General features: G+C 38.6%; 1 protein-coding gene across 1 annotated transcript in view; it reads left to right on the top strand.

The window, feature by feature from the left end:
- LOC140587598 (protein unc-13 homolog B-like) overlaps positions 1 to 4,507 on the top strand; it is a 50,929-nt gene extending 46,422 nt beyond the window's left edge. The window contains exons 6-10 of the mRNA XM_072708859.1: positions 1,578 to 1,701; positions 3,458 to 3,531; positions 3,839 to 3,893; positions 4,118 to 4,205; positions 4,484 to 4,507. Coding sequence (XP_072564960.1) covers positions 1,578 to 1,701; positions 3,458 to 3,531; positions 3,839 to 3,893; positions 4,118 to 4,128 — 264 coding nt within the window. The 3' untranslated portion in view covers positions 4,129 to 4,205; positions 4,484 to 4,507. The remainder of the gene's footprint in view (positions 1 to 1,577; positions 1,702 to 3,457; positions 3,532 to 3,838; positions 3,894 to 4,117; positions 4,206 to 4,483) is intronic.
- Positions 4,508 to 16,979: the final 12,472 nt, after the last annotated feature.

Raw genomic sequence — 16,979 nt, 5'->3', positions numbered from 1 at the left:
CTCTGGAGGTCTGAGCGCCTGCAATACCCACCCTGCGTGCCAGGGGGCACTGGATAGACTCTGCCGGTCTCTGACCTTTATTGTACAACCTTATTTTTGTCTGACTCCTCTGTTACCTTCATTTATTTTATCAACCAGATCCATTGTATCTCTAGATTAAAGGCATCAAAGATGTGGTGGGTGTCTTTCACCAAAAAGCTTAATTGATTTTATACATGCTCTTGCATGTATAAAATCAGCCTGGCAGTGATCATAATTTGAGTTGTGTGGCTTAATTGCTGGCACAGTGTGAGTAGCATCTCGTGTACGGAATCCTGATTATTGGCAACTATGTGGGTAATGTAGTTTGATAGTTGGTGTGGTCGGAAACTCCTAATGACAGGGAGCTGACCATGCCATTTTCCCTTAAACTCAATCCCATGTATCTTATGACTGAACTCTGAAGTGGATTTTAGTACACGATAAATAGATGCAGTATTGCTGGATGATTTAATTTACACCCCATACGCCGTCATCTGTATTTTCAATTTACTTAACGTATGCAAAATTTTCAGAGCATTAATTGAGTTTATCAATTGTTCAAAAACAATAATTATGCATTTAGGGGAAATATGCATAACACGTAAAAGGGGTTACAGCTTGATTCGGACATCATAGAAAATCAATTGTTCACTTGAACAGTTTTTTTGAACTGTGGGAAGAAATAAGGGCTAGATTTGAATTATGATTATTTATTAAATAATTGATTACTATGTATTTTTAGCAAAGTTATTTTGCAGTTACATTTTTGACTATAAAAGAATTCTTCATACTGGTGTAAAACTATGGTGTTACGTCTGTAAAAGCGTCAACTTGATCCTTTCAAAACCTTGCCTAAACTCATCCGATACAACAATGTATTTTTTGACTTTAACATGAGCATACTTTGTTCGGCTAATCAATACCTCATTGACTTATTGAACTAATCAGATTAATTAACTGAACTGGTGGTGAAATTTTATGAATTCACCTAATGATTTAACAGGTAGTGCTTAAAAGATTCCCATTATGGGTGTATTTGGTTCTGAGAATTCCTCAAATTTGAATTTTCTGTCTGTTTAAAATGCATTATTTGTAATTGGTATTGTTATTTTCCTTTGTTGCCATCTTTAAGTATATTCACTTTTTTCTTTATTATTTTATAATTTTCAGTATAAATATAATTTATAGGATATGTGATACAGCTATTAATAATTACAGTGAATAAGCCTTGCAGGTGAAACGTTCTGTCATAATTTTCATATTGATTAAGAAAGCCCCATCCCCCATCTAGGGTATCCCCCTGCCGTAAGCCCTATGCATCCTGTCATCAGCTCCAGGGTCTCTTCCACCACATACCGGCCGGGAGGTTATAGACACTGGATGGATTTATGGATAATAAAAACCACGACACTGACATGCAATTTTCTATACTCCACTCTATTTCACTCAGTTAATAAAACTGAATCTGTCAGTCATCTGGTACTTTCTCCATCTCCCTCTTCAATAACTTTGCATTTTACATTTCCTCACAGTCTTTGCATTGTGCATTTGTGTAGGAGGGTCCAGGGGAGTGGACTTCTCTGGACTCGGAGGTACTGATGAGGGCAGATGAGATCTATGGCACCAAAAGCCCAACGCCACACCAAGTGCTGCTGGACACCCGCTTTGAGCTTCCCTTTGGTAAGCCGCTGGAATGACAGATTTACTTTATGTGCAAACCCACTTGTGAGATTTTAAAAAAGCAGATTAATGATGGAACTTCCACAGGAGCCCTGGGAAAATCTCTGTTCTCCCAGTGTTTGCCAAGACCCCAGTCACAGAGATATAGACCACTCTCAAAAGAATTTGAAAAATCAGTGGCAAAAGTCAATCTTCAATTAATTATATTCCACACCAAAGTCCAAAGTGCCAAATACTCAGACAGAAAACCCCAAGAATGAACTACATGTGCTGAACAACGTGTAGCTAAAATAAGACACTTTAAAGAGACACAGGTGCAGAGCCTCACTAACAATATGTTAATAAGCTACTAAATTGGTGATTTGGAGAATGCAAGTCTGATGTTGTTCCCTGACTCCCTCTGGTGGTCAGGGATACAACTGACAGGAAAGGTCCCCTGCTGTGAGGAATCGACAAGCAGTGGCTCAAGGGCTTAGCTTAACTCCATTTGAATATTATGGAAAGCCATTTCCCCCTTAGTTTAAACCTTTAGGTGTAAGACGATCTTATAAATAAAATGCAAAGTGGATGCATATTATTGCTGCTTGAATTTTAGTGAACAATGTTATGCTGATTTTGAGAGCATGACTATTTTCAGTTAATTATTTGGATATTTTGTTTGTTTACTTGGATACCGTGACATAAATAATTTGTACAGTTTATCATTTTATTTAAAGTCATATATTGTTTTGCAGTTCGTATGGATATGCTGCTTTCGATTACATTTTGTCTTAAAAAATCAACAAAAGTAAATCAACATAATAAATAAGTCCTTAACTGCATTTTCACTACTGGTTGTACCCTTGAATGAGGCATTATATTCTGTCTAAAATAGTGCAGTATGTTCGACTGATAAAAATTGAAATCATATTGAGGCACAACTTTGCATTATAGGCTAATAACAATAAACATGATTTGACTGAAATTGAATCAGATGGGTCCAATCCATCACAGGACTGACCCTGGACCCACAGGAGGTAGTAGCAGAGAAGAGGATGTTGGCAAAGTAGGATGATATTATGACCAATTCTGCCCATGCGCTACAGGGGGCGCTCTCCTGGAGCACATTTACACACCAGCTCATTCCACCCCAGTGAGCTAAATGCTACTGGGGATCATTGCTGCCTGCTGCCAGCAGACACCACAGCGCCTCCTCTCGACCGCCTCTCCCCACCCCAGCCGTAATATGACAGGAAGCCGCCCATCTGTGTAGTAATACCCATCCGGTGCTATCTGATGTCTGTGTTAACATCGTTAATTTATCATCATTATTATTTGTAAATATATATTTATTTCCATAATACTCCAATATTCAGATTTTCGGGATATTCTGTTTGTGTGCTGTGTACTTTTTACATTTGTTCGCACTGCATTTATTAGTTTGCACTATGTTTACCATCTTTGCACTTTGTCTGTTTGGCATTATATGTATATTTGTTTGTTCACTACGTTCTCGCTACTGCATCCACCAAAATTTCCTCTAGGATCAAGACTGTCAATCTTAATCTGTTTCCATTTATAATTTTCATTCAACCGAAAATCATTTTATCATCCAATGGGTGCAAGGGGTGCAGCTAATTAACTCTCCTAAAGAACTCATTAAAATATATGGCGTAAATGATAAATACAGAAATTGTGTTGTACGCATTTAGGTTGAGAGAGTATGGTAATTAGTTAGATATGGGAAGTGATAAAAAGCATTTTCCTTGTCTACTAGACATCCCAGAAGAGGAGGCTAGATACTGGACCAGAAAGCTGGAAAGAATAAATACCATGAGAATACATGATGAGGTAAGGCAGCTGTCATAGACCTCACCTCTGTCTCGGCCCTCAGTATATAAGTCTCAGCACTGATCAAGAAAAGTTCATGAATTAAGAAGAGGATAAACTGGGCTTCAGTCTGTGTGTCAGTCATATTATAACCAAGCTGAAACTATGATAGACTTTATGCAAATTCTGTGTGTACCTTTATCCCCATTCACATTTTAATGAAAGAAGATGTCAAATTTATATGATGGATTTTTTGGTATTTAATTTTCTTTCACTTCTACTTTTTGCCATGACTTTTTCTCTGCCTCTCCTCTCCTCTTCTCTCCAGTATCCATTGGAAGACTGTCAGAGACGAAGGCTGCCCTCTGTTCCCTCTCAGTGCTGTGAGTGTGAATATCATCTCTGTAACCCTTCACATCTTCTATGCATTAGTGGGAGATATCACCAAACCCAAGAAACAAGGATCAGCTGATTTAATGCCCAAATATTCTACCCTATCTGGAAGTTCAAAATGAATAGAAAATGAATAATGCTAAAATCATTTTACTGAAACCCTTGTGACAAGGAGTATAAGTTAATTGAAGTCCCTCTGTTCTTGTTTCTTTAGCACTCCACTAGGTGGCGGTATCTAGTTAAATGTTTAGATATAAGACTGACTACAGTACTTCTACTGAATTTTCTGAAGGTGTCTTGAGGTCTGTATTAAGTGCATCTCATGAAATGTACTGTCTTTAGCCAACTGATTTTGTATTTCATAATATATCAATCTTCTTTTTTGTTAAATATTTACTACTTGTTTGTATTCACAAGTCTACTTGTAAATATTTTCATTAATGATCAGTAAGTTCCAGCATTTTTTTCCTTCATTTATATAAAGACCATGAGTAGCAGTTTTGTCCCTGTTGTATATGTAGTGTTTTTTTCCCTTCCTTAGTCCTTTATTTTCTTTGTTAATATTTGCTTTCTATATTAGGTAACTGGAGTTCTTTCGGATGGGGTGATCAGCAGAGTATGTACTGTAGATTTATATTATATGTTCATGCTGACATATTTCATTATTCATTTAAAGCTTTTTCATTTTTGAACTGTATGCCCAATGCATGCTTTGTTCATACCTTATGAGGATAATGCTGCATTCAACAGGATTTGTACGGTGGCTGAGAAATCCCAATGCAATTCAAAATGAAAACAAGAAAGCCCAATATAATTCTAAATAAAAAATGCGTGTCGAAATAGAAAAATGCACTGTATAGCAACAAAGGATATTACTTTTCATAACGCATATGCAAATACACTGAAAATTCAGATGCTACACAAATTCAGAAAACACTTGCATCAAAATGACAACACATGTGAACCACATTTTACAATCACTCTGCACATTCACAGATGCACTGCAAATACCGAAAACAACTGCAGCTTCGGAAACGCGCTGCAAATAGCCACAACACAATGGAAGTGTTTCCAGAAGACACATTTTTAGGCATACTTTTCAATGGAGCCAGTTGCAATCATTTATAGGTGAAAAGTAAAGTTTACAGTGGAAACCGCTTATAGTGATCACGGTTATAGCGATCAACTGCTTATATGGATCAAAAAGCTTGGGACAGAATCATTCCTGTACAAATATTGTTTAAATAATTCACTTATATAGTAGTCAAGTAGTCCGCTTAGTGTTCATTTTGGGTCTTTTTAAACATGGCAACATATGGAAAGAAATTAAACCTACGTATTTTTACTTTACTTTGATTGCCCTACTTTGCCTTACTGTAGGATGTCTGCTTCTGGCTAGCTACCTGAGGCTAATGCTGCATGCACAGAAAATGTGACTGGAAAAAGAAAGTCTTTTTCTCTCAATAGCAAATATAGACTCATCAAAGCTTATGATAAACCGGCAAAAGCGATGCACCGAGATGCAGCAGTGAAACTACAATAAGCTATATTGTTTAAACAGTACATTATTGTATTATAGTGCATTTGAATTATACACAGTTCAGTAGTTTAATTTATGCAGTACTGTAACTTGAAAAGCTTTTAAAATAATTATACTGTATTTTGAAATCAAAATTAAGTAAATAGTGACACTGTCCATTTTATTACCTTATATTCATGCAAGAAATATAAACACTTCAGTTAGATTATAGTGATCAGTTTCACCAAGACAGATGTGATCACTTTAAGTGGTTACCACTGTATCTTCTATTTGAACAGATTGATAGAACAACTTTATTACATTGTGAAATAATCACAAAGCTGTGTGGTAAATGGTAGATTTGATCTGACCGATAGACCTATCTGCTGTACTCTAGCCTTTAATTGCTCAGAGAGCTACACTGGTTAATCATAAAAACAGCTGCCACTGATTGTTTACTGTAACTTAAAACCAAACAGTTTGCCAGATTAATAGCGAAGTTTTAACATGTACATTAAAAACATTATTTACAAGAATGTGACCACCCAGAAAAGTGTCCTCCAAAAACACTTCCATTGTGTTGTGGCTATTTGCAGCGTGTTTCCGAAGTTGCAGTTGTTTTCTGTATTTGCAGTGCGTTTGTGAATGTGCAGCACGATGTGGTTCACGTGTGCTGTCATTTTCATGAAAGTGTTTTCTGAATTTGTGTAGCATCTACCAATTTTCAGTGTGTTTCCAGGTTCATTGTGAACTTGAATAATATCCTTTGTTAATTTGCAGTGCATTTTTCTATTAGACTTGCATTTCTTTAGTTTTAGTTGCTTTGGGCCTTCTCGGCCACCGTAGATTTGTCTTGATAGTATATTTTCTTTAAATCATAATAATTATATTTGCTATTATTGCTGAAAGCAAAATATCTACTTCCAGATCAAGATGATCTAATTTAAAATATAATGCTGAAAATTATACTTTACCATAATCTAATAATAAAAAAAAAAACTACATTTTTTTTCTTTGGGGGGAAAAAAAGTACTTCAGGTAACAGCTTCAGGTGCCCACCTTGGCAGAAATAACTTCATGTAGGTGTTTCTGTATGTCCAAATACGTTGAGTAAGCATTTCATAGTGCATACTTTCTTTTTCTCAGTGCTGTGTTCTTGTCCTTCATGTGTACCACCTTCTTCCCTTCTTACTCCCTGTGCTCTTTTTGTTTACTGGGAGAGATATCTGAGGCTTGAGAGCATGAATGCATGCATGACCCAGTCAGCCTAGCTCTCCAAAAGCAGAGAATGCCCCATTTCATTATACGAGCCCAGTAGGTCTCCAGGATAGTGAAAGGCAGAAGCCAGGCCCTGGGATCAATGGAGGAGAATTTGAATAAGCATGATTACTCATAGCTTCACATAAATTGTGAACATTTGTTGAACTGCTTTCTACAATATCCATATCCATTCTGGGAATGCGTATGCTAATGTCCCTTCCTACTTATAAACCCAAATATGGCATTCTCTGTATTCTAGTAAATAAAATGTCTGTGCATCAGATTGTTAAATGTAACCTTGTAAAATCATGTTGAAATCCATTAGTTGTGTACTTGCTATGTTTTTGTAAACAGTTACTGGCTATCATTCAGTGACTTGTATGTTTAAATCTGAACGGCTAAATTGCCTTATGAGAGACCGCTTTTTGAATGAAAACATCAAAACATCTTGAATTTAGTTCTGAGAGTCCTTTAAGAATATTTATGCCCATGTGACCACAGCAAACTGGTCCTCCATTGGGTGTCCTTGAATGCCATTGAGCTGAATCACTCATAACTGTTACATTTACAAATGATGTTTGTTGTTATTTCATTCAGCTGCCTTTACAAATTGAATACCGACATATTCAATTGTATATACATATATTAGTTTTATTTGGTACGCGTAGCTAGTATTTGTAGGACTGACTTTTGCCTCCAGAACCAAGCCATTGGCTTTAATGTGTCAGGCCATTCTCCACTGATGGTTGTCATTTGCCAGATGCATTTGGCTTCAGAAATGTCAGAAATGTTTTTTTCTTCATCATGCCATTCTCTGTAAACTCTGGACACTGTAGTGTGTGAAAATCCCAGGAGGATGGCTGCTTCTCAGATGCTGTGTTGCATTCATATATGGAGATGGACAAAAGTACTGTAATTACCATCTGAAGGAGAACTTTAATTGACAATTACATGTGCAGATATATAACTGGGATATATACTATATATATGGGATATATATAGATATATACTTTTCCAAGCAATATGAGCAGCAAAAGGCCAAAATAAATGGTACCTGAATGTGTGTGTGTGTGTGTGTGTGCACATTAGTCATGAATATTGAAAAATTGTTTAATGTGTCAGACAGACAGACTGAGTTGAAAACTGATTGTTAGACAAAGCGCATCGACAGGGACACCTAACAGAATAATTGCTATTAAAATACCGAATAAGTTCAGCTTGTGTCCCATGTCCTGAATTTCATAATTTTGGAATTTATAACAGGGCTGACATTCAGAAATCACTTGTATTAAGTCCAATGCAGGAAGACACAGTACCTGGTTTAAGGAGCATAAAACCTGGACCCTTGAGCAAGTTATATGGTCTATTGAATCATCTTTCAGCCTTTCTCCTGCACATGGATGAGATTACATTTACAGAAAATAATGTGGGAGATCCGTAAGAGTAAGGGTAGCCATCTCATGACAGTAATTAGTTCCAATGATTGCTCTCCATGGTCATATAATGGTCATAGAATATGAGGCCAATTTACAAGACTAGCTGCCCCCTGTGTTGTAAATACTGTGGTCTCTTCAGTCACCCCATCTAAATGTCACCAAGTCTTTACAGGGAGTTCTGGAGTACAAAGTCAGCAGCAAATTTCCACCTGCTCCACCTCAAAAATGGAAGGCTTTTCTTGAAGAATGGTCCAAAGCTCCACCATACAGATAGATAGATACTTTATTGTCCCCACACGGAAACCATTTTTCAGTGAATAAAACATGTCAGACATCATTGGCAGGACAATATAAGCAGGGTAAACACTTAAGACATGTTGACCCTTAACATGTTGCATCAGTCATACCAACAACAAAAAAGACTAAAAGGACAGACTTCAACAGCAGCATCATCACAGCCACATACAGTAGCAATTATCTAAAAACAAAGGCCCTTTTCTTGATTACATCGTTATTAATACATTATTAGGCATTTTCCCTTTTTTCCCCACCCCCTTCATGTGTTTATATACTGTATGTAACTATGCAGGGAGACTTTAATGAACAGGTTCACCCAGGCTAAAATTAAGGGGCTTCTGCTAAAAAGGGGCCTCACCTGACCTCGTTCAAAAAGTTTATTTTCTTTTAATAGTATGATACCTTTTTCCAAATTTTTGAACATTGATTCAATTAATCTATTAGAAAATCTAAAACCCCACTGTAACGGCATATACCATAGACACTGATTCAGTGGTCTGGAGCTTGTCTTATCCCTCTTGCAGCCCTGGATGACCATGACAGTGCAGTGGATGATAGAGACAGTGACTACCGTAGCGAGACCAGCAGTCTGCCCCCAAGGTACCACACCACAGCCCAGCCCAATTCCTCACTGCATCAGTACCCAGTGGGTCACAGGCTGCCAAATCAGGCCTTCTCCAGAGATTGGAGCACCCACGAGAGCGATGACCTGGACTATGAGGAACCCAGGAGAGCCAGGTAGGCAGAAGCACACAAACACTCACCACGCACATGCAAATGCAGTAAGATATTTTGGAAGACATTACAGCAGGTTATACAGCTGAAGACTACAAATGCATTTTACTTTGAGAAAACGTTCACAGTTCAATAAAAGGAAAATCTTGGTCTCAATTTGAATAAAGGTAGTGAACAGAGCCACGTTGCACAGGACATTTGTGTTCTGAGTACAGGCCTGGAGATGATTTTAACAAAACGCTGGAAAGAAAAGGGGGGGGGGGGAGTCAAGGAGATTTTACAAATGTATTACAAATGAAGTTCCCTTTGGTTCATAAAAATTTAGATTATACTGGCCTTTCCTCATTGATGAGGCGCAGAATTGGTTAGCAACGTTTGTTGTTTGGGGGCTAATGATCCACAAACAGTTATTGAACTTATTGCTTTATTTTTCTAATTTTGCTTTTCATTGATAACAAAAATGACATGAATAATTGCTATGCAGATTGCTATGCAAAACAGTTACAGTGTCACTTTAAACATTTAAATGTATAATTACTTTGATTAGCCCATGAAACTGGTACATAATACTGAATTACTGCACCCTCCAAATCTGAAATGATGTAAAAATACTTGTCATGGTTGGTGATTCAAGTCCCAGCACTGTGATACAGAATTTCTTAACATTTGTCAGCTAAAGCCTCTTAACTTGACAACTTGTTTATTTTCTTAATCTGTCCATCTGTTCATTTTAAAGTTTACTTAGGGTCATTATGGTCATGTTATATATGCAGTTGTACCATACTTGAATCTGTTGAAGTTTATGTGCAGTGAATCATACACCCATTCATTTACTTCAGTATAACTGGATGTCTTTGCTATGTGTTTTTCTGTTTACATTATTTTGCTTGTTTTGAAATGATATTTTTTCCATCTCAACTTTCTGTCATTTTTTGTCTTCTTTTCTTTTGAAACCTTTCATTTCCATTTTTTCTCTTTCTTTCTTTTTCTTTTTTTTAATGATCAAGAATCCCACACTGTAAGACAAGGGTAAAAATTATCCCAGTAGATTCAGGTATGGGGGTGGAAGACTGGGAAAACAAATTCACTGCACCAGGTGTAAATGTGCAGGATGATTACCTGGACCAGCAGGGTGAGCACTGTGAGAATGAGAGGGACATGAAAGTTGTTTCTCTTGAGAAAGATAAGGGCAGTTGGAAAAGGAGAAAATGTGTAGGTGGTGAACAGGTGAGGCCTATCTACAAAGAAGCAGAAGGCTTTGATGATGAAATCTCACCTTCTGAAATAGCCATGATTCCCTCCAGGACGTGCCTCCATCAACAGGTAGAGGAGAAGGTATTGTGCCAGAAGGCAAGGGTGGAGAAACACTGTTGTGAAAATGAGTTGCTATTTAAGACAAGAATGTGGGCTAAAAATCTGCTTAAGAATCCACTACAGCGCTATGCAGCATATCAAGAGGAGGAACTCGCCAGGCAGAGTGCTGGAGCCAAATATGATTTTGATGGTTCAGAGGAATTGCTCTACTCACTATGTTCTGAAGAGGAAGTGGAGGAGACAGATCCAGCTTCCATTACAGACACCATCCCCTCCAAAGATGAAAGTTGTTACAGCTGCAGCAGACATGCTTCCCATAACAGTGGCCACATTGAAAAGCCTCCATTATTCCCAAATAAGAAGAACATAAAAGGAAAAGCTAGAAATGGGTCTCCAGAAGTTGTGTCGTCACCAGAAGAGGAGCCAAATGATAAGCATGTTGATACTATGGATGAACTCCAGAACCTGGTTGAAACTGTATCTGAGTATCTTGCTGAGAAAGAAGAAGAAATCAACAGCTATGAGTCCCTGCATAAATCTGGGAAATTAGGGAATTCAAATCAGAGCAGCGCAAAAGCTGGTTCTGTTGAGACTGATAAAAGTGTTATGCATGAAGATGTTAATAAGGAATCAGCTGCAATAAACGAGGAGACTCAAATAGAACAGGGCATCACAGGGGTAAAGAATGTGATGAGTTCTCTCTTTAGTTCTCTCACAGAGAAGCTGGTTACTAACAAGGAGCCAGATACTCTGGAAATTCGGCCTGAGACTCCTAATACAACTTCAAGTGCAGAGTCTAGTCTATCCAAGTTGTTTTCTTTTATTCCCAAGTCCACTGGTGCTACACCAATAGCCGTGGTTCCACCAGCATCTCAGGAGCCCCTATCAGACAAATTCTCACTGCAGTCTCTTCTGCCTTTTCAATCATCTGAGGCTAGCAAAAAACTGGACAATGACAGTGAAGCTAGTCAAGCTGGAGGTGATGCTCATATTAAAAACAGCAGCAGTGATAGAGCTGCAGAATCCACTGCAAGCCAGACTTCTTCTATTGTGGAGTCCATGTTTGGAAGACTAAACTCCTTAAAGCTTTTCTCAGATAAGCTGTCTACAAATGATGAGGTCCAGTCCGAAGAGCAAAATAAAATGCAAGGAATTACTGCAGCAAAAATGGATGCTGTTCATCAGCTTACATGCAATGAAGGTACATCTGATGAAAAATCTGAAAACTTGGATCATAAGTATAAACCTAATATTTTTAACAGAGGTGAGAGTCTGTTAGGGGTGAGATATGGATCTCAGGATGAAAATGAAAAACAGTCTGAAAAGGAGTCTAATAGACAGAGGAAAGAAACGCTCTGGACAGAAGGTTCAAACAATGCTCCACAGGAAAGTAAACCAAAAACAGAAATAAAGTCAGCAAGACAAGAGGAAATGGAAGAAACTGGTTTCTTTAGCCCTTTAAAGAAAACAATCACTTCTTTGATTTCATCAGCGCCTAATGAAAAACCCACTAAAGACACACCTGCCCCTTCCATGTTTGCATTATTCAAATCTGCTGAGGACATTGGAGTGGAAAACAATGGAGAAGATGCTTTACCTTTTGGTGGAAAATTAAAACTCCCTTTCCTTTCCGATGAAAATGTTTCAGACCCACACGTAACAAAACCCAGTGGGGGAATAATCCAGGGGCTTTTAAAATTTGCATCTGGAGAAGATGGGAGTGTTCCTAATAACAGTGGATCAACATCCGTTTCAAGCACCACAAAGACATCTGATAGAATACCTGATGCTGTTAAAGGTCAATTACAAAACCAATCTACTGTTTCAGAAAGCATACCTAGAAGTAATGCAGAAACAGGATGGTTTTCAAATCTCTTTAAGGTGACTGTAGCTGAAGATCACACATCTCAAAGCCAACAGGTCTTGCATGACTTAACATGTCCAAAAAAAACCAGCCCTAGTGTTCAGCCACAAATGCCACTGGAACAAATGCCCAAAGATGGAAATTTTATGGAGCCAAGGGAGGAACATGTATTAGTAGCATCACTGAGTATTGAACAAAAGCCTAACACTGAGCCACAACTCCAAAAGCCGCCACATTCAGAACCAAAGCCACAAACAAAACCACCTCCTCAGAGTTTACTGGCAGGATTGTTTAAATTAGATAAAGATGTGTCTATTACCAACAAATCTCAATTAAATCAGCCTCAACAAGGAAGTTTGTTTTCTGGGCTGTTTTCTTCCTCTCAAAGTGGGAATCAGGTAAAGGGCTCGAGTCCATTGAGTCAGTGTGCATCACAACAAGGAGAAACACCTGCACAGTCAAGTGGTTTGTTCTCTGGGCTATTCAGGTTTGCGTCTGAAAATATAACTGGTAACCAGAAAATGTCCTTCAGTGCCCTCAGTAATAAAGCGGAAACCAACAAACAACAATTTCAGGGGCAAAATCAAAATCAAAGCCAGGCCTCATTGATTCAGGATTCACTGGAGCCTGTTGAAAAATTCACCGAACATGAAGAACACATGCAAAATCTGCTTGGGAAAAATTCAAAACTTTCCCAACAGTGCCACAATCAAGCTGGAAGTCATCTTAGTGGGATTTTAAAAGAGACTGTCCAACCTCATCCATGTCAACAGAAACTAGTGGATGTGGATCAGCAGCAGCAAACACAACAAACAACCTCCAATCAACCAGAAGGGATGTTATCAGGTTTGTTTAACAAGTTAGCTTCATCAGCAAATATATCCCTGCAGCTACAGGAACCCAATGAAACACAGACTTGTCAAAAGGAAGTTAACGAGATAGTTACCTGTGGCCAAAATCAATCCCAGCAGAAACCTAATGAACAAGGAGGGTTTCTTTCCGGGTTGTTTAACTCAGATAATGTTTCGGGTAACTCACCTCGGCAGCAATATCAGACTCCCCTCAGTCACCAGGAAACAAACAGCCAGAAGTTACAAAATCCTGTTCACCCTCAGCAAACACCCTCTAGCCAACCAACAGGAATGCTGTCTGGATTGTTTAGTAAATTAACTACTTTAGAAAACGTATCGCAAAAGCCTCAGCAATCATCTGGTCATCACCCTGGTCTGCAACAAGAAAACAGGACAAGGAAAAATCAAATCCCTTCCCTGCAAGGCTCTAGCCAGCAAGGAGGCTTTCTTTCTGGGCTGTTTAACCTAACATCTTCAGATAATACTTCATCCAGCCAGTGTACTGCTGCAGAACATAAATTAGAAGCTTCTGATATACAGCAGCAAGCAAGTAAACAGCCTTTGCAAAGACCAATCCAGGGTAACTCGCATCAAAATGTAGCTGTAGAACCAGCACAAGGAGGTTTCTTGTCAGGGTTTTTTATCAAGCTACCTGGTTCAGAGAATGTTTCCCATCAGCAGCAATCAACAGAAACCAGTGAACACAGTCAGCAAACTCTACACACAGCAAATGCGACAGGGAAAACTGAAACTACATCCCAGCATGCTGCATCACCTAGTCAGTCAGAGAAATTCCTGTCTGGACTGTTTAAGTCGGCTTCTTCAGATAATGTAACAACAACCCAATCTACTATACAAACCTTACCAGTACCATCTTCCATTCAAAAACCAAGCAAGTTAGATCAAAATGTCTCACAAAATCATGGAACACAGCATCCTAATCAACAGAGTGGTCTGTTTTCTGTTTTTTCCAAACTGACAACCTCAGACAATAAAACCCAGCAACAACAAGACCTATCTGATAAACAGGTGGATTCGCAGTCATCTAAGCCTGTAGAAAATCAAAATTCTCAACAAGATCAGGGAGGAATGATTTCTGGGTTATTTAATAGATTGGTAGCTTCCATTGACGATGCAAAAGTGAAGAGTCAAACTCATACTGGTCAAAACCAGCAACGACCACACTTTGACAGTATACTTGGCCATGGGCAGCCAGAAACTCAGAGAAATATGAAGCTGCAGATACAGTGCACTAAAGATAAGAAAACACCTGCTCAGCAAGGTTTTATGTCTGGACTCCTAGGCCAGACATTAATGGGGAAAGCCTCTTCGTCAGAGTTGGGGGTACCCATTGTACCACATGAAAACACTATACAGAAGCTAAGCAGTTGCAGCTCCCAAGGTATATTCTCCAGCATGTTATACACAGGACATAACAGAAGTAGCACATCAGCAGACACTCTAGAATCTAAAAAAGGCACCGTAGTTCTTGAACAACTTATTCCAAAGGACAATGAAAGGGGCCCCCAGAACACTATGATTTCAAGCAGCTTGGCAGGTTTTGTCTCAAGGACATCTGATGAAAATGTTACACCCTCATTCACACAGGTTTCTTACACATCTGATGGAAATGAGATTCCACCTTCACATTACAGCAACCAGCTATATCACCCATTGGCACCTGAAAACTTCAGTCCCTTCAGACAAGAAAATCATAATTCCGTTATGTTTTCTGATCTGTCAGAGGAGTATCAGGCACTGTGTGGCCTACCAAATGAGTATAATTATCAAGACCTGTTATATTCTTCTGCAGACTGCAGAGCAATTTATGGTGGAATTCGTGAGCAACAGTTTCTTGTAGATGATCTATGGCAACAGTTAAGTGAAAATTCTTTGCCTGAAGCCAGTGTTACACAGCAGCAAGGTTACTACTTAACAGATGGATCACTGCTATTGGAGACCCCTCAGTGGGACAACCTGAGACATTTGGATCCCGATCAGTATTACATTCCTTCATACCCAAGGATGACAGCATCCCAGTCCCCAGATCAAATTGTCTTCCATGAACCAGAAGAGGCGATTGTTTTGTATGATATGACTTTGAAAAAAAAGAAACTGTGGAATAGCTGTGATGATTTGAATAGTATCAAAAGCCAAAATATCAGAGCTGATTATGTGCCTGCCCTGGATCTTACCATAACAACAGGAAATGCAAAATTAAGCAGGTGTCAATCCCTTAACGAATGTACTATCTATAATCAGCATGATTCCTCACTCACTGATCATACTTCTAAGGATCATGGTTCTAAAGATGGATGGCCAGCAAAGGGAACGTTTGATTTGGATAAGTGTCTTAAACAACATTTAGATAAAAGAGGCCCAATTGATATGTCTCAGCGTGCTATAGACTTAAGCTCCTCTGCTGAAGTGAGCATCGACCTGGATGATGATGTGTACCTTGATGAATATGAGTGGTTTCACCAGTGGTTGGCTCTGTTGGAAGAAGGGATGTGGTGGCCAGCTGAAGCTGGTGACTGTGGGTATTATGTGTACACTCATGAGGGGTATATATGCTCTTTGTTAACTGATGGAGCTGGGAAACATTTATATGCAGCTCTGACAAAAAACTCTGACAAAGTGACCCCAGGATTATGGCAAGCCTCTTGTCAGAAAGAGAAAATCACTCTGTGTGGGTTCAAAATTCCTCTCTATAATGATGATGAGTTCCTTTGGTTTCCAGAACAACATCAGAGAGACTTACAGTTCTCCAGTACTCCCATGGACCTCACAGCAGCTTTCAAAACAGGTGACCAAATTATGAACATGAACCTGAAACACTTCACACAGATGTTTGAGGAGTCTGTCGTTGCACAAAAAGAGAAACCTGTAGACTTTAGCATGTATAAACTTAAGAAGATGAAAATTGAGTCTACGGCAGTTCATCTAACAACTAATCTTGAACCATGTGTGGAAGCAGCTGACCTGACAATAAAGAAGCGAAGGGAAAGCTACAGAGGTTCTTTTTGGAAACATCAAGAAATAAAGGATTCATGTACAATTGCTAGAAGCACAACTTTTGGTCTAACTGGACAATACTATCTGTCACAGGATCATAATCCAGTTCCTGAAATTAGAATTACCCAGGCTGATGAAAAACCAAGTGTGACAATGTGTTCTGAGCAGAAAGAATGCCAGATAATCCTGAAACCCCATCCCACTTCCTCAGAAGGACATTTCGTAGTTAAAGCTTCTGATTCTAAATTAAACAAACAATTTTTTTTCTCAAAGCCAGTTGCTGCAAAAGTCGATTTATCTGTTTCTAAACAGCTTCCAGATCTTACCACACACTTAAGAAAACTTTCAGAAACTCATTTATCCCCTAAGAACCTTTCTGGACCTTCTCAAGATAGTTTCACTATTAAGAAATCTGGTCTCATTCAAAAGGTACATAGAGTACAAGTTGAGAAGGGGGTGGTAGTTGACCAACAAGGGAACTGTAGTCAACCATTGCAATTTCAGGATATAAAGTCAAAGACAATCAAGGATGATATTCCATTTTTTGATAGCGTTCTTGAGCTTAAAGGGCAACAATTATCAAAACCAACAGCTGTTTCTTCTAAAACTTCTCCTGTGGTTGGATTAAAACCTTTGTCTAGTAATTATCCAGGACATTGCATGCCATCATTTCCTCATAGACAGAAAGAAGTAGATCATTCTACTGTGCAAAGACTAAACACTTTGAACCTGAACCAGTCTAAAAACACTCCAGTGAACTATTCTGTAAAAGAGATTCAGAAAAT

Source organism: Paramormyrops kingsleyae, chromosome 2, assembly GCF_048594095.1.
Source record: "Paramormyrops kingsleyae isolate MSU_618 chromosome 2, PKINGS_0.4, whole genome shotgun sequence".
Taxonomy (NCBI): domain Eukaryota; kingdom Metazoa; phylum Chordata; class Actinopteri; order Osteoglossiformes; family Mormyridae; genus Paramormyrops; species Paramormyrops kingsleyae.
The sequence above is the reverse complement of the archived record's forward strand: the minus strand, read 5'-3'. Positions and strand labels throughout refer to the sequence as shown.